A 26,835-nucleotide genomic window follows, 5' to 3' on the forward strand; every position below is an offset into this window, starting at 1 on the left:
TGGCCAGCAAACCATCAGAAGCTGGAGAAGTATGAACCAGATTTTTCTCAGAGGTCTCAGAAGAAATCATCCCTGCCAGAGCCTTTATCTCAGATTTCTAGGCTCCAGAAATGTGAGACAATAAATTTCTGTTGTTTAAGCCACTTGGTTTGTGGTACTTGTTATAGTAGCTCTAGCGAACTAATAGTCACCAACCTTCTATTCTCCTAGGTTAGAAAACCTAGGCTCACTCTGAGTTCTTTCCTTTCTTCATCATCTACATCCAATCTGGCACCCAAGATTTTAGTTTATTTCCCCCCAAATGACTCTTGGCATCTTTAATCTCATACTCTCTGTTATTTTTTCTTCTACCATTTTCTCAGTTCCTGTTGCTTTCACTATTCCCAATCTTTATCATTTTATATCTCAATTCCTATAAAAGTCTCTGGCCTTCAGGCCCACCCAGGGACTCCAAAAAAAAAAAAACCAAAACAAACAAAAAAAGTCTCTGGCTTATCTTTCTCAATCCAAAATTATCTCCTAAAATATATAATTCATGTTGGTTTTATCATACAAATGCCATGATTGAGAGACATGCTTATAGTGACATATTGCCTACTATACTAAGCTTGGCATTCATGGTCCCCCATGGTTTAGACCTATCTTGCCCACTCAATCTTTTATACCCTTATTACACATCATCTTTATTTCCCTCTTTAAGCTCTACTCCTTTGCCTTTTCCCTCTCTGCATCAAGATGCTTTCTTACTTTTTTTGCCTTTTATCCAAACTTGTTCACTTTCAAGGCCTTAATCAATTTTCACTGATGGTGTCTAATCTGGCCCACACTAATATCTCTTGCCCTTGCTGCATTCTAATCAGTATTTTCCAGGTCAGCACCAAGTGGTATTTCTTACATTTTATGTGTATTTACATATATTACATCTCTATACCCATCAGCTTTTATGACATAATGCTTGTTAACTAATTGATCAACTCCTAAAGTGAGAATAATGGGATATAGGAGGAGAAAAGGAAGGAGATTGGATATCAACTGAAGAGAAAACTTTGGCTAGAACAATGGAGAATTAGTCTAAGTCAATGTTTTCTGAATGAACTTCCTGGACCATGATCATAGAAATCATTCAGGATGCTTGATAAAATTCAGATTCCCAAACTCTATTACAGACCTATTGAATCAGACTCTGCAGCCCAGAAGTCTGAATTTTAAAAGGTAGCCCAATGATTTATATATGTATGTGTGTATACACACACCAAAATATATATATATATGTATATATATACATATATATATACACACACACACCAAATCTGAAAACCACCAGTTTAAGTGAAGAAAGCAGAAGATACATACCGAAAGGGAATAGCTATTATGTTTACTGAGTACATGTACTTTCCATCATGGCTAACAACAGAATGAAATAGTTTTACACTATCATGATTTGCTTTGATGTGATTCTCCCTCTTCAACACATTGCTCTGAGCACAGCAGTCCTTTTTTCCGTGGCAAGAGTATTTCCAGTTCTGAATCACAAATAGAGGTTAGCTAGCATAGAGAATCTCACAGAATAGAAATTTCGTGGCACTTCAAGTAAAGGTGACAGACTGCTAGCTTTGACTCATACTTTCATTGGGAAATAATTGTAACTAAAAGCATGCTATAGGCTCCTGAAATTCAAGTTTGGTAGCATGGAGAGGGAGGAAAAAAGCCTTTGAGATCTAGTTGTTTAAGCTTTTAATTGGAGCCAAGCAATAACTAAAACATACAGCTGATCGAGATAAAAATGGAGGCCCTGCTCATTGGCTCATACTGAGCAGGATTTCTGCAGTTGAGTACTATAGACATGTGATAACAAAATTAGATACGATCGAGGGGAAGAAAAATGCACAAAAGTCCTTGAATTAAAATGAATTGAAACCTTCTGGGAGAAAAGCTATTTGGTAAGCTCCATTAAGTCTATTGTAGATAGCTTTATTTGACAAAGCAGCATCCTGGCATGTGGAACAGGAAGGAAAATAGCTATAAGATGATCTGTCAGGGAGTTTCCAGTCTCTAAACGAATAAGATTCTGTGCAGTAGCCAATACAGCTTTTAACTCAAAAGAGATACAGAGCAAAATGCAATTATATAACCCTAGTAAGTACATTCAATCTGAATCTCCCATATACCCCTCTCCTCTCCAAATAACTCCTCAAACTCAGCAATTTATCAAGTGGATGCTCAAACTTATTGCTGCATTCATTTCAGGGTAATAGTGGATTAACACTGTATACAATACTGCACACATTGAGGTGGAGGCAATCCTACAAGTCAAAGATTAATCAGCTATAAAATATCTCAGTTAAACACTTAGATCATCTGAGTAGTTCAATTATTATTACATTTTTTGGTTTATTCTGGCTATAAGTTTATAGTATGTGTTTGTAGTTATTAGTTCCCTGTTCTGAAAATGTTACTTATCCACTGATTGTGAAGGGCTTATTTAATATATATGGACACTTATATGTTTAGGGATCTAACATATGGCAAAAATAAAGGAGATTCAGATATAACAGCTAATGAATGCTTTAAAAACACTCTGAATGGTGGTTTTTCTTTTCCTTACGAGTGAAGATTCTGGGATCGCACAAGTGGCTAAAGCTGCTCACTTCAATATGCAAACACCAATAAATTCTAATTTGCATTGTAATCTATCTGTTTTCCATCTCTCACACAGACACACAGACATACACATAGTAGGGGCGGTATACTACCATATCTCCAATGTCTAGCATAGTTCTTGGAATGTAATGGCTAATAAAGGAATGAAGGAATTCACTTAACCATTACAAAATCTATATTAAGATGTTTTTTATAATGTATTTCTTATAAACATGTAAGCTGAGGCTCACTGAGGAAGAAGGCCTTCCTAGGTCAAGAAAGGCAGAGCTGGGGTTAGAACTCCCTGTGTTCTAACTTTAGTCCAGTGTCCTGTCTATGGACTGCTAAGATTATCTAGAATGGTTTACCTGAAGATGCTGGTCTTTTAGCTGAGATTTTCGTTTCTCCCATAGCAATCCCCCCTCCAAGACGGTTTGTTATGAAATTGAAGGGTGCTCTTGCTATACTGTTCACCAGGTTTGCCAGTTGAGTTCCTCTGGGGACTTATCCCATGGCCATCACCTTGCAGTGAGGGCCTGACTAGGTTAGGTAACAGCAAAAACCTTTACCCAGACAGCTGTTTGTAGACCCTTGTTTGGTTCCTGATAAGCCTCCAAGTAACCACAATGGAAAGCAGTGGATAGGCAGGCTCATATATTGTAGATATTTCTGCTTAGTTTGTAGATTGTTTCTTTAACTCTGTGATTTTTAAACAGAAATATTTAACTTTTATGCAGATACATTTATCAAAAATATCTTTTATGATTTCTATCTTTAGAGATCTTCAACCCAAATTATATAACCAACTCCTACATTTTCCAAAATGTCTTTTGCTATATATAGATTTTGTCATTTGAATCTTCAATCCACTTGTTATTAATTTTGGTGTAAAATATAAGTGATGTAGATATCTAGTTATTTTTCCTAAAAGTTCAGCTATTTATACGTGAACCATCTTATGGTTTCTACTGTAGAACATATAAATCCAGGTCAAATATGGAAGAAAGATGTCTAAATATCCAGTGCTCCTAGGATAAAAAGTCTACTTTTAATGATGGAAAATGGGGGTAAATTAAGACTACAAAAAGTCCTGTAGCCACATAGTTGACATTCAGCCAGTGTGTACTTATGTGGCCTCACAGATTGTTTTCAGCTGGCTCCAGTCTGATGGGTTTGTGCCTATGCCTCCCCAGTGGTTAATGGTTTTAAGCATCGTCCCTCTCAGTAGGTGTTAGTTACATAAAGCAAAGCAGGATTTTCTTTACCTGATTCTTCGGTTTCTTTTCTTTCTGTTGTTTCTTCGATTTCATCATCAGACATCTCCATTTCTTCTTCTCGCCTGATTCCCATTAATTCATCATTATGTATGTTGCGAATTTCCTAAGGTTAAAAGGCATGCTTTTTAGGTGGGAAAGTCTTGAAAATGTTGAGGAAATAAACAGAATTAAGGACAAGGGAAAGCAGGGTCTTTTTAAATGGGTAACAAAACTTCAGAGTGGTCTTAAGGCAGAGGCAAAGGGGCACGTTGAGGCTGAGGACAGTCTCAATAGACAAAGCAAACTTTGTGCACTCTGCCCTGCATAGGCCCTCCTTCTATAACCAGAGCTCTAGCGGCTGATGATTCTTGAATCCCTCCCATTTTAGACAGTGCTGTTGACTGTGAAACACCTTCCATCTCTTACTCACATGGATTTCTGGACTTTCCCTTAAGGTTCTGCCATGTTCACCTTCCCATGTCAAATCCTTTGATTTCACTGCCTTCCATCCTCTTTCCTCTCCCCTTATAGTCTTACTCAACACAACTTTTAATCAAACATTTGCAGGTTTAGTAGTTTAGAGTGACAAATGAGCTGTTAGGACTGAACTCCTACCAGATCAACCCTTTCCTGGATAATAACAACAAAAAACCAAACCAATTCCCTAACTACTTGATGGCATTAGAGGATGAACAAAAGCAGGTACGTTCTGAAGAAGAGTTGACTCTTGGAAGAAGCATGTGGGTCTTCCAGTTTTAAAGGGACTTCTATTTTGAGAGCAGACTACAGCTAGAACCTCACAGCGTGGCTAACTTTTAAGCAGAATATCCACGGGCTTTATATCCTAAAGAAATAGAGAGAGTTCAGCGCACCACTGGACAGCCACTGGAAAGTGAGGAGGGGATCCCAGAAAGTAGTCAGCCAAAGAGAGAGGAATCCAAATTCTGTGTATAAAAACTGTTCAAATTCTTCATGATCCCTGAACCATGAAAGCACAGAGCAGATTCCAAACTACACAGCTAAAGTGAAAAACTCAGCTGAGATTTGAGTTGCCATCAAAGAGAGACAATTGCTAGCTTATGTTCAATAAAGTAAACTGACCACTAAAACAAAATCAACAATCTTTAAAAGAATATAAGAGAATCCAAAGACTTAAAAGCAAAGTATTCACGATCAGCAGGTAAAACCCTTAATTAATTGACATACCTACAAGAACTTTCTTTCAGAAACAGTAAAAGCCAGAAGTTAGGGAAACAAGTCTTAAAAGTGCAAAGTGTAAGAAGAAATAAAAATATCTATTTATTCAGAATTCTACATTCAGAGAAAGATTCTTTCAAGAATAGAGATGACATTTAATATATTTTCAGACAAATATAAATGTATATGTCACCCAAAGACTTGCACTAGAAGAAAAGTTGAAGAAAGTTCTTCAGGCTGAAGGGGTGTGTTACCGGATGTAAACAGATCCGGTATGAAGAACAACGGAAATGATTGAGATAATATTGGAAAAGTCACTTTTTCAAAAAATTCATGTATGAGAACTCTATTTTTGAACAGCTTGCAATCATTTAGAGGCCACTTGATGCCTGTCAGGGGCTCCTCCACACTGAGCTGAGAACTCTTTGCCTAGGTTAGCCCCAGTTGGCCCGTAATACAGGAAATGTCCAAAGCTGTCTGGTGAAAATTGCCTCCATTTAGGGAGATTATAAATATTTCAAATGGATTTCTTAATAATTAATGCTACAGTTAATCACTACTTCAACTAATATTCTCCTTTCTCCCTTTTCATTCCTTTTATCAGGAAAAAATTTCTATATCAAGGTAAGTTTACACTAAATATAAATAAAAGAACCTATTAAAAAGTGAGCTATTCAGTATTATCACTGATAGCTAAGAAGTCATGGGAAAAAAAAACAGAAAAAAATAGAAATACTAACATAGGATCCTCCATGTGCTGCAGGGGCATTACTTAAAATAGAAGAAAATAATGACTTGCTTGAGAAAAAATGAACTTTAGAGGACTGTGTCAAGAGAGAGATTTACTATGTCTTATTCAAACTCATTGCACAGAGAACAGTAACGGAATTGCTCATTTCTAAGAATTCATTCTATCTCAGGAGTCTGGATTTCAGTTATCAAAAAGCTGTTACTGGAAAGGTGATCACAATGAGGTTTGACACTGGCAAATTCGAATATTGTACAACTTACTTCATCAGGAAAAGTCGTGGCTCTCCTAGGTGCCTAACAAAAATGTAGACTGTCAGAGGGTATAAGCAGAGACTAACTTTCAATTCACAGACATGTTGTTTAACTCTGGGGAAGTTATTGTGCTTCTCTGAAGAGTAAATTGTACTCTTTCTAGGGAAATGTCCCAGGGCTGGAAGATCTGATAGCTAAAACATGCCCTGCAGCTGCTCAGCATCTGCAAAGCATCTTTTCTGCTTACAGCTGGGCAAGAAAGTGTAATCTCTTCTTAGAAGTATAAACTGTTCAATAACTAAGTGATACAGCTTATCTAGAGAATTTTCCCAGCTTCAAAAAATCCCTAGAAAAATAATGGACCTAAGGGCAAATTTTACCTCAATGCCTCAAAATACTTCAAAAACAAGAATTACCAGTTCCTTTAGCTGATAATGAAAGGGGAAGAAAAATTAAGGAGAAGCTTGCTCTCAGATAGATATTCAGCCAGACAGACAAAGTGGCAAAGCATAGCACCTTCTAACCACTAGCCAATCCTTCTTAGCTACACAGAAACTAAGGCCCATATCATTACTTTTCTATAAATATAAATAAGCAAAGAGAACAATAGCAGTTATAGGGCACCAGATGACAGTAAACATAGGGACAGCATTCAGTAAATGACACCACCTGTAAGTAAAGTAAATGAGATTTTAACACTTTGAAAACCTTACCCTTAAAGCACTTGATATCTAAGATGCCTATTTTCTATATTCTGTGATAGATCAAAAAAGCTCTACTTTTGGAATCAGGCCCTAACAAATACCTTCAGAGTAAAGAACTGAAAGGTGGCATTTACCTAAGGAAGGCACTCTACCTAGTGTGGACACAGGAGCAGGCAGCAGGAGGACTTTGAGTCAATGAAGTGTAGGCAGCAAGAGAAATAGCTGCCTCTTAGATTTGCCCCTTTTCCCATCCTGACTGTTGAATCACTGAAGCCAAATGAGTGGCCAATCCAAGGAATTTACACTTTCTCTAGTAAGTGAAAGTTGCTCAGTCACGCCCAACTCTTTGTGACACCATGGACTGTAGCCCACCAGGCTCCTCTGTCCATGGAATTCTCCGGGCAAGAATATTGGAGTGGTTCGCCATTCCCTTCTCCAGGGGATCTTCCCTACCCAGGGTATCAAACCCAGGTCTCCTGCATTGCAGGCAGATTCTTTACCATCTGAGCCACCAGGGAAGCAAAATGAGTGGCAATGGCATGCAAAAACATTTTCCAGAAATTTTCATTTGTAAATCTCTACCTGAAATTGACTGGGTCATGTCACTGATAGAGTACATCAAAAAAGGTAAGACAGCCCTCCTAAGGTTTTTACACCACTTTGTTGCCCATAGTAGAACTGCGATATTTTTATTTAAACAGTGAACTGTTAGTGACTTTTCAAAATGCATTATGATGACTTTGAGTCTATTCTGTGCTCAGTCGCTCAACTGTGGCCAACTCTTTGTGACCCCATGGACTGTAGCCGACCAGGCTCCTCTGTCCGTGGAATTTTCCAGGCAAGGATCCTGGAGTGGGTTGCCATTTCCTTCTCCATGTGGTAACTTTTTGTGAAGCTTAGATATTCACATACTGTTCCACAATGAAGGACAAAGCATTTTCAACATAGAATAAAACAAAAACCCTAGACAGAGGAAAATGCATGAAAAGAATCATCTTGGTACCAGCTGACATTTTTGATTTATCATAAAGTAGGCAAATCATAAATCATTGAACATTAATTATCTAACTATATAGTTTCCAAGAAATTTATGTGGACTTAAATTCATCTTACTCATGTTTTTTGACATTCATCTTACTCATGTTTTTTGACAGGAATATAACTATAAGAAAAGCAAAGTTCCTTATGAATTGCATTACAAAATTGTACTTATCCAGACTTTGAACATTAACAGTAGTGGCAAAAGGGCAGATGAGAGGGAGATAACTCCTATGCATATGTAGAAATTTGATCCTGAGATATCGTTCAAGCCAATCGACCAAAGCACAAACACAGGCACTTAATCAATGTCTATTGTATGCTACATAATGGAAATACAAATTTGGTTGATCCAAATTTTGTTGGTATGTGGTTTGATGGCTGAAAGCAAAACCTAGTGTTAGTGCAAATGGGTCCTAAAACGAGGATATGCAGATAACTTGAACATTTATCTGCAGCCAGGTCTTCAGAGTTTGGAATGATTTTAGCAATCATAGTATTTCACTTCACGAGCATGCTATTAATAGTATGTAATCACCATGTCCCTTTTCTCTGGTCCAATGATATAAAATCTCACATCAGGGAGAATGCAAGGGAGTATCTTCCAGTGCCTACCACTATGGCTCTAGATTCTTATATATTAATACCACCCAACTTCTAATGTAGGCCAAGATGTCAGTAAGAGAAATACACAGGTTTTCAATGATTTCATAGAAAAAGCATTCCCACAACACTCAGAACTGTCAGTAAAGTCACTGAAGACGCTAACTCTTATTAAGGGGAGGGACTTCAGCCTTCTCTTTTTTATTATCCTTTCAAATTATATCAGCATAAGCCTCACACACATAAATCAGGAAAGTAAACCAATGAAAAAGACTCATTATCAAACTAGTCTGCCTGGTAGATGCTGCCAGAGTGAGTGCCTTTAGCTCCCTGAAAGTGGGGACTTTTTCTTCTTACTCTGTACCTTCTCTCACCAGAGTGAGACAGTGTTGGCTGCTGTAAGGAGGATGATAATGAGACAAAGAACATTTACTCTGTGACATGAGGAGGTCACCAGCTGGTTTATTCCCCAAGGCAACTGGTAGAAAAGGTTCAGTGTCAGACTCTTCTACCTTGATGAAACCCCTAGCTTAGGAGTTGTAGCTTCGATGCCTACATCAAGAAAAAGCCAGTTTAGCTGATTAAGTCACTGAGATGCTCTGATTCTCTATGGGGTTCTAAGAGGCAGTCCTGATTTAAGAGGACAGTTCTGTCACTTTCTATAGGATACCGCCTTCTAGTCCTCAGCGTTGCCTGTCATCAAGTGAAAGTACACAGAGGTGAAAACAAATTTAATGCCATGATTTAAAAAGGCACCAATATAAAGCAGAAGAAATCTTTTAGGTTTAGGGAATACAATGCTAGAGCAAGGCCATGAGCTATGTTCCACTGTCAGTAGTTTTACTTATAAAGATCGCAGTATTCAAGGTAGACCTTAATTTAGTCCAATCCAACAGTCAGGAAGCATTTTCCTAGGTTTTTACAAAGTCTACAAGGCACATCACCAAACATGTAGTAAGTCATGCTGGCCATGTCCTTATCACTGTGTCAAGCAAGCTCTGTTGCAATACTAGGTGACAGGGTGTGTAACTCAGCTCTCCACAGCCCCAGAGAAATGGCCAGCTCACTAGCATAGCTAAATTTATTGAGGAGGTAACTAAATTCAAGCATGTGGCCACCAGGGGCTTCCCAGGTGGCTCAGTGGTAAAGATTCTGCCTGCCAATGCAGGAAACATAAGAGATGAGGGTTCAATCCCTTAGTCAGGAAGATCCCCTGGAGAAGGAAACGGCAACCCACTCCAATATTCTTGTCTGGAAAATTCCATGGACAGAGGAGCCTGGCAGGCTATGGTTCATGGGGTCACAAAGAGTCAGACATGACTGAGAGACTGTGCATGCATGCATGCATATAGCCACCAGATATGTGGGCTTGCTATAACTACAGAGAGCCTTGATGAATAGTATTAATGGAGACCATTTTTGCAAATTTGTTTACAAAAGGGTTGTGGGCTAGGTGAGTCAGTGCTCCAACAAGAGGCACCACTCCTATGAAAAAGGAAATAGTGTATAGGGTAGGGTTTTCTGTAATGGGCGGAGCACTTCAGACAGCCTGTTCCAGCCCCTAAAAAGGATACGCGGGTATGTGTTTCGAAAGGCAGCTAGAGACTAGTATGGCTTTTCTACAATGGGAAGGCATACTGAGCATTTTGCTCTCAACTTTTATTTTTCTGAATTATTTCAACTAAAGATTTTGGCTACTTGAAATTTAGGTGCTAAACTCCAACCCTCCCCTTGATCACTTTTAAAAAACTTTTAGCTCACTGAGGCCAAAGACCACCTCATTCTGCATTGCCTGTCATAATACCTGTGACAGAGAATGTGCTCAGTACACATTTGAATTGAAATGCTGAATTTTGTTTGTTGGGCTCCACAACATGAGGTAGCTCTAGCATTCTAAAACCATTTTGTGCTACAGTAAGACAATCACTTCCTTTTTTGACCCTAATTATCATTTTTTAAACAATTACAAACTTTCTGGATTTGTATGACTCTACCCTCTACTGGGCTGATATTATCAAGGATTTCTCTGCAGTGACTCCCTGCAGTGACTCTTGGCTGAGCCAGAACTGATGGCTCAGAGACTGTCAGTTCATGAACAGAGGTGGGTTTATCTTCCTCTAAATGCTCTTCATAGTTCTCAAATTGTTGCCACACAGACTATGTCATGTATTCTCATGAAGGACAGAAGAGATAGATCATTATCTTCATTTGATAGGTTAGGAAACAGGTTCACAAAGACTAAATGACCAGCTCAAGACCACCAGGCAGTTTATACCAGAGTGCAGAGTGAACAATGTCCAGTCCTGGACTGACCACTTATGAGCTGTGTCATTTTGTGTACATCACTTAACATTTCCAGGTCTCAGTTTTCTCACATGTAAAACACAGACACTCTACTTACTTATTATTCCTTATGGAGTTGTTAATGATCAATTGAAATAATACTATTTCTCATTGATATAGTATTTGCATTTTCACACTGTCTATATAGTTCATCTCATTGAATCCAGGTGAAGAAATAGGGACTAAGAAAGGCTGACCAGCTTGCTCAAAATCACGCAGGTATAATAAGTCAGAGTTGAGATCTGAATTCACGTCTGCTCCAAGTCCCGGGTTCTTTCCACTGCACCACATTTACTGGGAGGCTCATGTAGGTGAGATAACCAGTGTGAAAGTGTTTTATAATATGTAGTGAGTGAGTGAGTGAAAGTCACTCAGTCATGTCCGACTCTTTGTGACACCATAAACTATACAGTCCATGGAATCCTCCAGGCCAGAATACTGGAGTGGGTAGCCTTTCCCTGCTCCAGGGGATCTTCCCAAGCCAGGGATGGAACCCAGGTCTCCTGCATTGCAGGCACATTCTTTATCAGCTGAGCCACCAGGGAAACCCATTATGTATTTATAATATGTAAATTCCCTACAATGCTATTTAAATATTAAGGAATATGACAACCTACACTGATAGATACAACGGGATTGCCACCAGACTGGCAAACAGGACTCAGAAACGAAGTTGAAAAAGCTGCTGCATACATAGATTGAAGGCATCAGGGCTGGCTGGGTAAGGAAGCTACTGCTGCTGCTGCTGCTAAGTCACTCCAGTCGTGTCCAACTCTGTGCAACCCCATAGATGGCAGCCCACCAGGCTCCCCCGTCCCTGGGATTCTCCAGGCAAGAATACTGGAGTGGGGTGCCATTGCCAAAAAAGAAGAACTCGAGGCCTATGTCACACCATTCCAAAGGTATATCAGTGTAAACAAACCTCCCATCTCAGTTTTTAATCTTGGATTTAGAATCAAAACCTAATCCCATCAGATACATTCTAGTGTTACGCTAAAAATGTCACTTGAGCACAAGCAGAGAGGTGTATGTCCATCTTAATTTGAAATCAGAGTCCTCTGTTACCTTTAAAGCTGCCACCTATAATGATGGCTGAGCAGGTTTGATAAAAGAAGCTCAGAAATTTCAGTGCTCCAATGTACCACCAGGCAGCTTTTAGCTTTAATTGTCAAGATGCTCTAATAAATGTAAGTCAGCCCTAATATCACTACCACTAGAGACACAGGTCAGTAATTATTGTTGTACCCAAGACTAGCTAGCTTAGAGGAGTAAACTTTTAATTATCGCAGCTACATTTTCACTACTAAGGTTTCCATCCAGCAGAATGCATTCAAGACAACACGTGCACATTTATTACCTTTTGGCAGCAGGCGGTCAGGACACAGCGACAGGCTATAGAACTTGTCTCAGTATTTCATTAGGGGCTTGTTGTGGCCGGGGGAGCTTGGCACTATTTAATTCTAGCTAAACTCCAAATCAATAACTTGTTAAAGAAAGAAACTGTCCCCCTGAAGGGCTACCAGAGTAAAAAGTTACTAACCTCAGCTTGTTTGCACCAAACGCTGATGTTTTTACGCTGGGCTTTTGTGAAGTGGTCCCAAGCCTTTTGTTTGGAGGCGGAATGGTAGACAGCTACTATCTGCTCAACTGCAGCGTCAGATCAACAGTTTATCAGCCAGAGTATCACCCACGGATGGCAGAAGAGAGGAGAAAAGAAATAAGAGAAGCATCAGCTCAGTGTGTCTCTGACGACACTACTTGACTAGAGTTGTGCTTAAAAAAAAAAAAAGGCTACGTGTGTTGGGGTACCATGAGTTTAAAGAGGATTCAAAGGCAAAGATATCAGTATAGATAAAGAAAAAATGAACTCTACAAGATTTGGGGTGAAATGGTGAATAAAGCTTTAATACAGGCAGTGTGTCTTCATTCAGGCAGGAGTCATGGTGAATGTGGTTTAGTGCTACTGATCCAGTACAGCATGACAGCAAGCAGTGAACTATACCAGCTCCTTGTGACCATTGGTTTCTTTCATAAACTAGCCCTTCAGAATGAGCCTGAATGCTTCATTTCAAAGGAATCCATCCTCTTACTATTCTAAGGTATGTCTAACCAGAAGTAACAAATCAAAACCTAAAGTGGATGGGACCTATTTTAAGTCTACTTAGATAGGCTCGTTGGCTGGAGAAATACAAGTATTATGCAAGAATATCGTGTAAGTGCAGTCCTACAAAGTATTTTTCTGGGTCGCTTAAAATGTCAAATGAGGAAATGTGTACAAATATTCCAGGGCTGTATTGCAATTAGTTCAAGAGAGGGAAAACAGTCATGACTATTTTTCTGGGAAAAGAGAAGGACAAGATCCTCTGCCTGGCTGGGTGTTCACAGTAAGAAAATTCAGAGGTGTTATTTCTTTCTTTGCAGCCCTATTGGTAGCTTGTTTACTGATGATTTAAGGATTTATATTCCCATGAGGCTTACTACTCTCTTTTCCCATTTATTCTGAAGTCTTAAAAACATATGCTTTCTCCTCCCAGATTCTATGACCATAGGACTTTCAGAATAAAAATGAAAAATGAAACAACTCCTCCTTAATCCTGTTTATGTGTAAGTCAAGTATGGGAAGTCAAATAAGAGAAGACTAGGCCATGATTGTTTAAAACCAAAGTCATAAAACCGTACCCTCATTCCTAATGTGAATACAGTTTCTCAGTCAAAAGAGAAGAGTGCATAATTTTATAATATGGGGAACTAAAAACTAAAACCATTATTTGAGAGTTTTTCTGCCCTGTCTCATTTAAGAGACCTTAGATAGGTTTGGTGTAGTACTAATTTTTGAAAATGGCTATTTCAGTGGCTTCCCGTGCCCTCCCAGGATCTACTGACATCAGTAAAGGGAATGTCAAAGGAAACTAAAGATAAAAGGTAGAAGTAGCAAATTTGGCTTTTATTCAATTACCTTAGAAAATATAATTACAATTTATCCCTAAAATGGAGTACCCGAAAAGCATATTACACAATAATAATGAGGCAAATCTGAAGCTAAGAACAAATCCTGATGCTACATTTTAACTTTAGCAGTGAAATTCTGAGTTTTCCACTGGAGCCTGAGGCTGCTTGTAACTTACTTTGAGAACCAAGGAAAGTAAAAGCACAAGCGTATTGTCTAAGTGTCAGTGTTTCTAAGGAGCTGAAGTAGATACTCCAGAGAAAATGAACACGGGAAGTGCATACATGATTCCTGTGAAACTGGAGCTTGGCCATTTGGCAATATAAGGCGAGCACAAAGCAGTGATGAAGAGGGTGGTGCTTCTTGACACAGGATGGCTCTGAAGGCCTGGTTCCTGTCTAGAGAGAGCAATGACTAAGTGAAGTGCCCTCTCATCCTTCCAGCAGAACTATGACTTCCACTCACATTGAATGAGAATTCCAGAAAGGGCCTGCTTGAACTTCTCCTTTGCTTCCTCCATGTCTTTCTCATGAGCAGCTTTCTCGTTCACCAGGCGACGGACGTGGCTGTTGGCCGACTGGATCATGGAGTAGAAGTTATTGGCACTGCGACGGTTCACCTCTCCTCGCTCAATCCAGGTGAGCAAGGTCTGCACAGCTTCTGAGAATTTGGAATCATCTGGAAAAAGGATTTATTTTCAGAGACATCGAATGTAACCAAATCTCCATCTATTTTCCCAACACGCTGGCAAGGAGGCCACCATGGCTTTTTGGCGACAGTTGTAAAATGACTTGCTGAGGGCAAGGAGCCACGCATACACACGCGTGAACACACAGGCAGCCCGCAAGCAGACATACTGACAGAATGAAAGATTCCAAAAGTAGTAAGATAGGTTGTAGTCTAGTCTATGAAGAGTTTTCAGAACAAGAGTGTCTCTTCTTTCCTTAAACAAAGATTTCTTCATTGATATAGTTTTCACATATTGCAGTTTTTAATGCCTCTGTATGTGTGTGTGTAATGTATAAATTAGTGGTGAGAGAACTTCAGAATTCCACAATCTTATTTTTTAAGAAGCATAAGAAAACTTGAGTCTTGAGTTTAACTTGAATTTGATGGTAACTTTATCCTGGATCCATGGAATCCATTGCGAGGAGGCCTAAGAAAGAGTTAAATGGCTATTCTTTAGGTATAAACACTTATGTCTGACCTTTTTTAACATCACTCTTGCATCCAATCCACAGCCCCAGGCCTTCTGCTCAGTCCCAGTCACAATCTATTTTGATGTAATTTGTTCTATTTCAACATTTCTCCATATCCTGTTTCTCTTGCCTGAGGATACGTCCAAGTGGATTTCTACAGCTAGTTAGGAGTCACTCTCATGTTAAAATAGTAGCACTGCTCTTCCAAAGCCTCTGATTCAGCTTTCTGACGTACCACTTACACATTCTGCTGTTAAAGGTTCCCGATAGGGAGAGTCCATTAGCATCCCATTGAAAGCCCACTGTAGGACTCTACAGAGCTCTCTACCCAGGAACCCTTACATCCAGAGGAACCATCTCTTACTGTAATGTGAACTTCTTGCCATTTGCATTTTTTAGTGCAGATATGTAATGGGAAGTCAGCCTCACCATTAGAGCAGCTTTTCATTTCATTACTTACATACCAGTCTTTATGTTGATGCTCAGTTTTTAAAAAACAATTGACATATACTTGATGCACCAATGCTCACGTTTTGCATGAGGTCCACACAACGAGCAAATTCATTTTGTTAAGAAAAGTTCAAAGTGAGCTGTTTGGTCTTATGGAAGTAGGTAAATCTTGGACCTGGTGTCTGCTCTCAGCCTTTCCAGCTTTTCTAACCATCCCATTACTTCTGTGCCTCTACTTTGGACTATGTTTTCTGCTTTTCTTTTACAGGAAGACAAATCAATCCAAACAAAGGATTTCTGTAATGTGTGGAGCCCTTAGGCTAAATGGTGCAAACAAGTTTCGTGAATGAGACCTATTTGCAAAGTGGAATTAGCAGCATCTTGCTAAGCCTAAAGCACAAGAAGCAAGGAAAATTCATATGGTTAGAGCAGTGCTGGTGTCATCAGTAAGATCGATGGGACACTAGCCCTCATCCAATAAAATCAACCATATGAAAAAACTGGATTTGAGTTAACACAAGAGACTAGGCAGGGCAATTAAGATTAAATTAGCAAAATGGCTCTGAAAGTCAAGCAAGGGGAACAGGAATCAAAACTAAAGGGAAAGCAGTCTGATTTAGCAATGTCTAAAAGTCTCTATAGTTACTGTGTGAAATAAATTGACCATTTTGTGATTCAAGAAATTCTCTTTTAGTTGGTGGTAGCTAAGTCTTTGAGTAATCTAAGGACATACACTGTAAGTTCTGGCCATCCAATTTTCATCTATAAAATGAAAATTTACCAGAGTTTCCTGAGATCACGACAGGTTCTACCATCTTGATTTATTCTGATTTAGAATTCAAAGCTAACTTGCTATCCACAGTGAAAGGGGGTGGGGGTGCTTACAGGTCTCCAGTCATGGATCACAGCTAAAATTCTCTGATGTGGAAAAGTGGGAAAAACCTGTTTCTTCCTAATCACCTGATGTATGGAGAGGAAAAGTAACATCACTTGAGACAGTGAAGGATCAGAGACACAAGTGGGAGGGACAGATTTTTTGGCTCTTGAATTACTGGGTACACCTCTCTATCTGCAAGGCTTCAACACAAGAAATGCCTAGAATCCCTCAGTGGGAAATTTGAGGATAACTGCCAACAATACAAAGACATTTATTAAATTTCTCCAAAGAAGAGAGCTAATCGCCAAGCTCAAATGTTTCATTTACCTTTTAGTTTTTCAGCAACAATGCTGCATTCATGGTCGGAATAGTGGACCACTGGAGGTGGGGATGGTGGGCGCAACCTTTCTTCTTCCATCCTTCTGCGGTGGCGTTCCTCTCTTGCTAGCATCCGTTGTTTGCATTCCCACTCATACAGATCATCTCGAGCCTGTGCAAAATCCACGTGAAGCCGGCCTGTGTCTTTTTTGTCAGTGCTAGAGCCCAGGCGAATGCGGTAACCTAAGTGCATAAGAGGGAGAGAGAGGAGCACAAGAGCAGCCCAGTGAGTGAGTGGCTGCAAGTTGCTTTCCAAGTTGCATCCTTCAAATGCAGTCGCAGTGGTTTCAGTTGGCCACATAACTCCAAATTCTCTCCCCATTACTGCAAGGGGAACATTACAGGCTTGGATTATACTCTCTGTCTCTGATAAAAGTTTATTATTCCATAGTTGGCATCTGTGCTCAGTTGTGTCTCTTTGCAAGTCTATTGACCGTAGCCCGCCAGGTTCCTCTGTCCATGAGATTTCCCAGGTAAGAATACTGGAGTGGGTTGCCATATTCTCCTCCAGGCTCTTCCTGACCCAGGGATCGAACCCGGGTCTCCTGCATTGCAGGCAGATTCTTTACCCACAGAGCTACCTGGGAAGCCACATAAAATATAATATAGTCTAAGATTCCTCCATCTGCCACCTTACCTGTGACAGAGGGAGGCTCTGTGGGTAACAGTATCAAGAATAAGCCTTATATGGTACCATGGGCTGGGAAGAATGAAAAAGCTGGCTTCAAACTCTACTGTCTTTGGATAACTTCAACAGTGTCAGTCATACCACCAAAAAAACTTGATAAAATTTCAATGTATCAGGTTGACATTTCAATCCCCCATATTGTTTCCTAGACATAGTTGGTGATTCATAACCACTTGAGGGGGTGCAGTGGGAGGGTGCGGAATAGAGATGATAGAAAGTGGTATGTGATCCAGCCGACATATAACTTGGAATCCTTACCAAAAAAAGAGGTAGTGTGTTTATACTGGGCTTCCCCGGTGGCTCAGCAGTAAAGAATCTGCCTGCAGTGCAGGAGACCGGGTTCAATCCCTGGGTCAGGAAGACCCTCTGGAGGAGAAAATGGCAACCTAATCTAGTATACCTGCCTGGGAAATCCCATGGACAGACAACCCTGGAGAGCTACAGACCATAGGGTCACAAAGAGTCAGACACGACTGAAGCGACTTAGCACGTGCATGCTTATAGTATACTGGTATGGGACTGGGATTCATAAAACCAGGATTCAAGTCCCCACCTCCATTTTTGGTCACAGCTATAGCACCCAAGTTAAATCTCTCAACAAAAAACTTTTTAAAATTACTGTTTTTATTAGCCTTTTAAGTTTCAAAAGCTTAGCTAGGTGCTTCCACACACATTTATCTCATTTCATTCTCAGCACAAGCTTGCAGAGTAACTCCTGCCTTAAACTACTAAAAATATGGACAAAATATATGAAACAATGGTTTTTAAGACTCTGGCCATTAGGTATTGAAGACAGAGATCACTAAGAGACAAGAACCAAATGAAGTGATCACTGATTTCCCCAGCATATTGCCTGGAGACAGAGGGGAACACTCCAGCCCCTTTTCTAAGGGATTTTTGTTTGTTTAAATCTCTTTCTTTTACAATGTGGGAGAACAGTCATCCAATTCAGGAGTTTTCTAACACTTTTAAACTTTCAAGGAGCAGGTTCAAATTTAAAGGGAAAAATTAGTTGTTTTCACATTGCTGATTGCAATCTTCTTTCCTTTGGCAGCCATAAGAATGTTTCCAGGTGGCTGTTACCAGAGAGCTGATTTCAATGTTTAGATGGATGCCTCCTGAGCAGCATGTCGTCTTTTATGTACAACTGTTCAGGGCTTTTCAAGACCTTTAAGTTCTTATTAAAATAGTCTATTGTGGAGTGCTCTGTTGTCATTGCTAAATGCTGTTAAATCTTCAGGAGTTGGATTTTACAGCACTTAGCAAATGTAAAAAGCATTCTACATCTGCCTCCTCACTTCTCCCATGTTACCAGCCTACTTTTTCCAACACTCATTACTTTTTCTTTGGCCTGTTGCAATAGGTATCTAACTGGTGCTCAATGATTCTTTGATAAATGAATGTAAGACTTCACGCTAACCTTAGATCCATTAAGGGGAAGAACTAGGTTTTACCTGTTTTCTACCGTGCACAACATTCAGCACAACAGCTTACACAAAGAGACATTCTGTAAAATGTCTAGCACTTGGACCCGATTCTTCCAAACTATTAACCCTTAGGCAAGGAAGTAGTAAATGGTTCTATGCCCTTTCCAATTACTTCATCTTCTGCCTTCAGTTTTATCTGTCCACTGCCCCATAATGAATAATAATTCAAGTTAAGTAAAAGATTGACCATGAAACTTTATCTTGAAACCACCCTAAAAGGCAAAGGGCTTCATTTTATAATATTTAAGAGTTGTTGTTAGTTGCTCAGTTGTGTCCAACTCTTTGCCACCCCCCCCCCATGGACTACAGCCCACCAGGCTACCCTGTCCTTCACTATCTCCCAGAGTTTGCTTAGATTCATGTCCACTGAGTCGGTGATGCTATCCAGCCATCTTATCCTCTGTCACACCCTTCTCTTCTTGCCTTCAATCTTTCCAGGGTCTTTTCCAATGAGTTGGCTCTTCATATTAGGTGACCAAAGTATTGGAGCTTCCAGTTCCAATCACCTCAGTCTCCTCACCAGAAACAAGTGACTTTATGCAGAGTAGTTCTTACTATCTCCACTCCAACTACCATAGTATATAAGCCACTATCAGTTCTGGATTAGACTGATACTATAGTTAGCTATCTAACCACCAGTCATCAGCATTCTCCATACCCTTCAGTCCATCCTTTACATCAATCTATCACTTTAGAAATGATATTTCTAAAATGTATACTGGATCATGTTACTCTATCCTTAAAATCCTTCAATGGCTTCCTGTTGTATCCAGAATAATAAACTCTTTGCTACAGGCATACTTTGGAGATATTTTAGGTTCAATTACAGGCTACCACCATGAAGTGAATATCACAATAAAGTGAGTGATACATAATTTTTGATTTCCCAGTGCATATAGAAGTTATGCTTACACTGCACTGTAGTCTATGAAGTGTGCAATAGTATTATGCCTAAAAATGTAAATAATTTAATTACAATACTTTATTGCTAAAAAATGCCAACCATCATCTAAGCCTTCTGTGAGTTGTAATCTTTTTTGCTGGTGGAGGGTTTCGCCTTGGCGTTGATGGCTGCTAACTGATCAAGGTGGTGGTTTCTGAAGGTTGAGGTGGCTGTGGCAATTTCTTAAAATTTAAGACAATAATGATGTTTGCTTAATCCATTCTCAGTAGCATGCAGTGCTGTCTGATAGAATTTTACTCACAGGAGAACTTCTTTCAAAATTGGAGCCAATCCTCTCAAACCCTGCCACTGGTTTAAACAACTAAGTTTGTGTAATATTCTAAATCTTCTGTTGTCATTTCAACCGTCTCCATAGCATCTTTACCAGGAGTAGATTCCATGTCACGAAACCACTTTCTGTGCACATTTCTAAGAAGCAACTCCCCACCCATTACAGTGTTATCATTAAGATTACAGTAATTCAGTCACATCTTCAGGCTCCAGTTCTAATTCTAGTTCTCTTGCTATTTTCACCACATCTTCAGTTACTTCTTCCACCAAAGTCTTGAGCCCCTTAGAGTCATCCATGAGGGTTAGAATCAACTTCTTCCCAACTCCTGGGAATGTTGGCATTTTGACCTCTTCCCATGAATCACAAATGTTCTTAATGGCATCTAGAATGGTGAATCTTTTCTAGAAAGTTTTCAATTGACTGTTCCCAGATCCATTGGAGGAATCACTATCTATGGTAGCTATAACCTTATTCATTGTATTTCTTAAATAATAAGTAGAAAATTGAAATGACTCTGATCCATGGGCTACAGAGAATGGCTGCTGTGTTAGCAGGCATGAAAACATTAACAGCCATCAGAGCTCTTGCATGACCAGATGCATTGTCAATGAGCAGTAACATTTTGAAAGGAATCTTTTCTTTTTCCCTGACCAGTCAGTCTGAGTAGTGGGCTTAAACTATTCAGTAAACCATGTTGTTAAACAGATGTGCTCTCATCTAGGCCTTGCTGTTCCATTTATAGAGCACAGGAAGAGTAGAATTAGCATAATTCTTAAGGGACCTAGGAGTTTTAGAATGGTAAATGAGAATTTGCTTCACTTGAAAGTTGCCAGCTGCATTAGCCCATAAGAAGAGAGCCAGTCTGTCCTTTGAAGCTTTGAACACAGGCACTGAGTTCTCCTCTCTAGCTGTGAAATTCCTACACGTCATCTTCTTCCAATAGAAGGCTGTTTCATCTCCATTGAAAATCTGTTGCTTACTATAGTCACCTTCATTAATGATTTTTGCTCGATCTTCTGGATAACTTGCTGTAGCTTGTACATCAGCCCTTGTTGCTTCTCTGTGCACTTTTATGTGATGGAGATGGCTCCTTTCTTTAAACCTTATGAACCAACCTCTGCTGGCTTCAAGTTTTTCTTCTACAGCTTCCTCACTTCTCTCAGCCTCCACAGGATTGAAGAGAATTAGGACCTTGCTCTGGGCTAGGCATTGGCTTAAGGGAATGTCACGGCTGGTCTGATCTATCCAGACAAAACTCTTCATATCAGCAACAAATCTGTTTCACTTTCTTATCACTTGTGTGTTCACTGAAGTAGTACTTTCAATTTCCTTTAAGAACTTTACCTTTCATACACAACTTGGCTAACTGTTTAGGATGAGAAGTTTAGCTTTTCACCTATCGCAGTTTTCAACATGCATTCCTCACTAAGCTTAATCACTTCTAACTCTTGATTTAAAGTGAGAGACTCTTCCTTTCACTTGAACACATAGAGGCTATTGTAGGGTTATTAACTGGTCTAATTTCAATATTGTTGTATCTCAGGAAATAGGGAGGCCCAAGGAGAGGGAGAGAGATTGAAGAACAACCAGTCAGAACACCCACATTTATCAGTTAGCTTCGCCATCTTACTGGGGTACATCTTATATGTGGCACCCAAAAACAATGACAATAATAATATCAAAGATTACAGATTACCAAAACAAATAATGAAAAAGTTTTAAATTTTCCAAGAATTACAAAAATGTAACACAGAGACACGAAATGACCAAATGCTGTTGGGAAAATGGCTTTGATAGACTTGCTCAATGCAGGGTTACCACAAAACTTCAATTTGTAGAAAGCACAGTGCATAGCACAATAATACAAAGTGTGATAAAATGAGGTATGCTGGTAAAGATTAGAGGCCCAACACAGTTTGCTTGTGTTTACCTCTCAGACTTCATTTCCTGTCACTGCTTCTCCTTCATTTAATGGGCTCCAATCATGCTTACCTTCTCTCCTCTGCTTGTACACACCAAGTCCATTTTCATCTCAGGGTCTTTGACTTGCTCTTCCTTATTTTGGAATGTTCTTCCCACAGGTGTTTGCATGGCAATCTCCTTCATATTGTTCAAATCTCAATTCAAATGTCAGAGAATGCTTGTTTTCCTAGCAACCCCAGGTGTGTGAGCTGTTTTTATCTTCTTCATAGCATTTATTGGTACCTGATATGTTTTGTTTACATATGTATCATATTTTGCCATCTTCAGAGTGTAATATTCTTGATGGCAACATGTGTCTCGATCTTTGCCATCTCCTCGGCCACCTAGCATTCTATCAGCCAATTAATATTTGATAACTAGCTGACTTCCATAGTTACTGTTGAGCATCTACTTTGGTACCAGGGTTATGTGCTAGATGCTGGGGTTTTAAAGTTATGGAAGACATAGTCCTTCCCCCTAAGGAGTTCATGTTCTGTTTCAGGAGTCAGAAGTGGAGAGAGAAAGTTCTCATGTGGTATTACAGGTGTCTGTCAGGAGGACGCTCCGGTGTGGGGGAAGCTCTGAGGAAGGGGTGTCCAAACCAGCCTGGCGCAGAGTGAGGAGGGAGGTCAGGGAAGGCTTTCCAGAAGAGGTTGTGATTGAGCTGGAGCTCTGGACTATAAAGATGTATGTATGGTGAGTGGGGTGGGAAAGGTCATTCTAATAAGAGGAAAAGGCAAAAAACACCATTCTGGGAACTAGAATTAGTTTAGTGTGGTTAGGACATGGTATGGAAAGGAAGGATTAGGAGGTAATGGTGACAGGAAAAACAGATAATCAAGGCCTTTAATGCTACGAGTAAGGAGTTTTGGAGTTATCCCATGGCAACTGGAGCTTCCCCAGTGGCTCAGTGATAAAGAATCTACCTGCAATGCAGGAGACACAGGAGATGGGGGTTCGATCCCCAGGTTGGGAAGATCTCCTGGAGGATGGCATGGTTATCCACTCCAGTATTCTTGCCTGGAGAAATCCCATGGACAGAGGAGTCTGGCAGGCTATAGTCCATGGGGTCCCAAAGAGTTGGACCTGACTGAAGTGACTGAACATGGCAACTGGCACGACATGGGAACTTTCAAGGAACACGTTGGGTTGTAACATACATTTTTCATCTATGAAGGTGAGAGGTTGCCATTAAGCCCAATCACCTGGGTTCGATCCCTGAGTTGGGAAGATCCCCTGGAGAAGCAAAAGGCTACCCACTCCAGTATTCTGGCCTGGAGAATTCCATGGATTACATAGTCCATGGAGTCGCAAAGAGTTGGACACAACTGAGCAACTGTCACTTTCACTTTTTCACTTTAGGTGCCACAGATGCAAACACACTGATCCCCAGTCTCTGGTCATACCTGGTGGGCACAGTCCTCATGACTAAACACCTACCAGAAAGATAAAGGGCTTTATCCACCATGTACTCCTCAGCAAAGCGAATGTGACAGAAGTTTTTTTTGCTCTTCCGAATAGCAATGATCTCTCCACACTGCTCAAATACCTCCACGATGATCTGCTCTGTCCCATTTTCAGGCAGGCCGCCCACAAATACTGTTTTGCATCCTGGTGGTCGTTCTCGGGTTGCAGGAGGTGGAAGATCTAAGTGTAAGTGCAAAAGCATTTGAAATTAAAATGTTTGCTTGGGACAGACCTCTTAGAAACTTAACATGTCCCAGAGATAACCCTACTGTCCCCATCACGCTTTTGCTTTCGAGTCCCAGGAGCATGTGGCCTCTAAGATGCTCATCTTGGTTTCATAGCAAATTGGTTGCATGAACCTGAGATTTATTTTATTCAATGATTTGGTGACTGTGATATATATATATAGGATAAAGGCTCAAACCCATCAGCACCATCAAGTGTTCTTTGATTTTGTTCTTTACTTTTGTTGTGACAACCCAGTCCAATTTCAGTCATTTTCCTAAAGAAGACAGTTAGTGGAAAGATCCCACTGGGTTTAAACTCTTATTTTAGGGAATTCTTAGAACCTGGGTCCTTGTGAGAAGGATTTGTTTGTAGAGTTTGTGGTCATTGTATTCTCTGTTTTGGGGTGAATTTGACAGTGAAGAGGTGAACAGTTACAAAGATATTTCAAGCCATCGGAATAATTTGCTTGACAGAGTCAGCCAGCGTACAGACCATCCTTTTCAGGTTTTTTGTTTTCTGATTCCAGTGAACTCTTCCTCTGATTCTTTGCTGGAGAGGTGAAGTCCAATCATGTAGCATTTAGAGGAAAAGTAAGCTTGTCTGGGAAATCATTAAATAAAATGAGATAAATTTGGCTGTAGAGAGTTATTAAAAATCTACTTAATGAGACGATTCTCGGCCTGCTTTAAAAATGTGCTTTCTACTCACTTATCTTATACATAAAGCCTTTTGTATCTGCCAGCTCCATGTTGCTATTTATATGTTTCAAAGCATTTTCCAAGCAAAACTCTACAGTTCATAGCCCAACAAAACAAAGCATGATGGTCAATGGTTTTCTAGTGTTGGTTTTGTATCTGCAAGGATTTATTTTGTGTTATCCGTTTTTCCCATTCAGCTTTTAACAATAATTCTCCCAGCTCAAGATTTGGAGAGCTCAACGAATGATTACAGTTCACATGTAAAAATAAATGAGTCTCACTTGTGGACTAGGCCAAGGCCCCCACTTGACTCTTATTCAAGTTGGCAAGCAGATGATTTGAGAGCTGCCTCAGTTATTAGCATCTTAAACTTCCTCATTTTGTTACCACTGTCTGTCCTCTTAGTGTGGGTCAGAATAATCAAATTCTCATGGTGCCTTTTCCCCTTCTGTTTAGTCAATAAAAGGGGTGGAGGTATTCTGAGAACCTACAAAATTTCTCTTAAATTTTTAAATGTCTGTAATTTCAAGAACCCACTACTTTTTTTTTGTTTGTTCCATAGGAGAAGTTTAAAGGGAAAAGGAAGATAATTTAGTGAGAAGGAATCCGAAATGTCTTAGTTATCTACACTGGAGAGGTTACAGTTTTAGTCAAAAAGGAAAATGTCCAGAATCTCTTGAGACTTTAACTTCTGAGTTTTTAGTAATTGGAAAAGATTCTAGACATCACTGTCAGTGATTCTCAACTCTGGCAGCACATTAGAATCAACTTGGGAGTCAAACAAACAATGCCTAGGTTTCACTCAGATGACTCTGATTTAGTGAATCTGGCATGCAGCCTGTGCATTATTATTTTTTTTTTACAGCTCCTCAGGCAACTCTGATGTACAGCTCTAGTTGAAACCCGCTGACTTGGACTAAGCTTCTAATATTACAGGGAAAAAACCTTAGCTGAGTGAGGTTGGGTGACTTACTCAAGGTCACCAAGTCAGACAGAAAGAGAAGGAACATGAATTTGGAGCAGTGAAACCTGGATTTAAAACTAAATTATGATTAAGATTTATCAAACTATTGTATGATCTTGGGAAAATTATATAACCTATGAGAACTTTGTTTTTTCACCTTAAAATAGGGATACTGTCCCCTACTTTACAAGGGATATTGTAGGATAATCGATAATCTACTGCCTCTACTGCAATGTGGTACAATGCCTAGTACTAGATAGGTTCAGAATAAATTATAGTTATTATACGGTTATCATTATTTACTACTATAGAACCCAGGTTTCCTAATTACCAATCTGAGTCTTTCTAAAGTCCTACCACAAGTCTTGAAGGTGGAGTAGCTCCTCGAGGCCCTCCTGCATCCTCACAGCTGCAGCTCCTTGGACGTGGGGTAGCTCGTCTCGGCCGCCGCCCCTGACCTTGGACGTGGGGTAGCTCATCTCGGCTGCTCCTGTGCCATCACAGCCTGGTACTCTCAGTTGCCACCCTTGACCTTGAGCGAGGGGTAGGTCCTCTCGGCCATGCTTCTGTGTGGTGGGTAGCAGCCAGCGTGCTTCTGTGCGGTGCATGGCAGCTGGTGCACTTCTGCGTGGTGCGTGGGAGCTGGCGTGCTTCTGCGCGGTCTGTTACAACCGTTCAAGGTCAGGAGGGGCGGCCCTGATGAGATACCCCTCATCCAAGATAAGGAGCAGCAGCTGCGCTTTGCTGGAGCAGCCGTGAAGAGATACCCCATGACCAAGGTAAGAGAAACCAAAGTAAGAGGGTAGGTGTTGTGAGAGGGCATCAGAGGGCAGACACACTGAAAACTATAACTACAGAAAACTAGCCAATCTGATCACACGGAAAACAGCCTCGTCTAACTCAATGAAACTAAGCCATGCCATATGGGGGCCACCCAAGATGGGAAGGTCACAGTGGAGAGGTCTGACAGAATGTGGTCTACTGGAGAAGGGAATGGCAAACCACTTCAGTATTCTTGCTTTGAGAACCCCATGAACAGTATGAAAAGGCAAAATGATAGGATATTGAAAGAGGAACTCCACGGGTCAGTAAGTGCCCAATATGCTACTGGAGATCAGTGGAGAAATAACTCCAGAAAGAATGAAGGGATGGAGCCAAAGCAAAAACAATACCCAGTTGTGGATGTGACTGGTGATAGAAGCAAGGTCAGATGCTGTAAAGAGCAATATTGCATAGGAATCTGGAATGTTATGTCCATGAATCAAGGCAAATTGGAAGTGGTCAAACAGGAGATGACAAGAGTGAACGTCAACATTCCAGGAATCAGCGAACTAAAATGGAGTGGAATGGGTGAATTTAACTCAGATGACCATTATATCTACTACCATGGGCAGGAATCCCTTAGAAGAAATGGAGCAGCCATTATGATCAACAAAAGAGTCCGAAATGCAGTACTTGGATGCAATCTCAAA

The 26,835-nt window shown here is 40.2% G+C and overlaps 1 protein-coding gene across 3 annotated transcripts in view; it reads right to left on the minus strand.

The window, feature by feature from the left end:
- Positions 1-26,835, minus strand: part of ENOX2 (ecto-NOX disulfide-thiol exchanger 2) — a 188,727-nt gene that overhangs the window by 27,658 nt on the left and 134,234 nt on the right. For all 3 annotated transcript variants that reach the window (XM_040265252.1, XM_040265251.1, XM_040265250.1), the window contains exons 6-10: positions 23,447-23,653; positions 16,584-16,817; positions 14,196-14,408; positions 12,324-12,430; positions 3,906-4,020 (exon numbers count right to left, since the gene is read on the minus strand). In XM_040265252.1, coding sequence (XP_040121186.1) covers positions 3,906-4,020; positions 12,324-12,430; positions 14,196-14,408; positions 16,584-16,817; positions 23,447-23,653 — 876 coding nt within the window. The remainder of the gene's footprint in view (positions 1-3,905; positions 4,021-12,323; positions 12,431-14,195; positions 14,409-16,583; positions 16,818-23,446; positions 23,654-26,835) is intronic.

This window comes from Oryx dammah, unplaced genomic scaffold, assembly GCF_014754425.2.
Source record: "Oryx dammah isolate SB20612 unplaced genomic scaffold, SCBI_Odam_1.1 HiC_scaffold_23, whole genome shotgun sequence".
NCBI lineage: Eukaryota > Metazoa > Chordata > Mammalia > Artiodactyla > Bovidae > Oryx > Oryx dammah.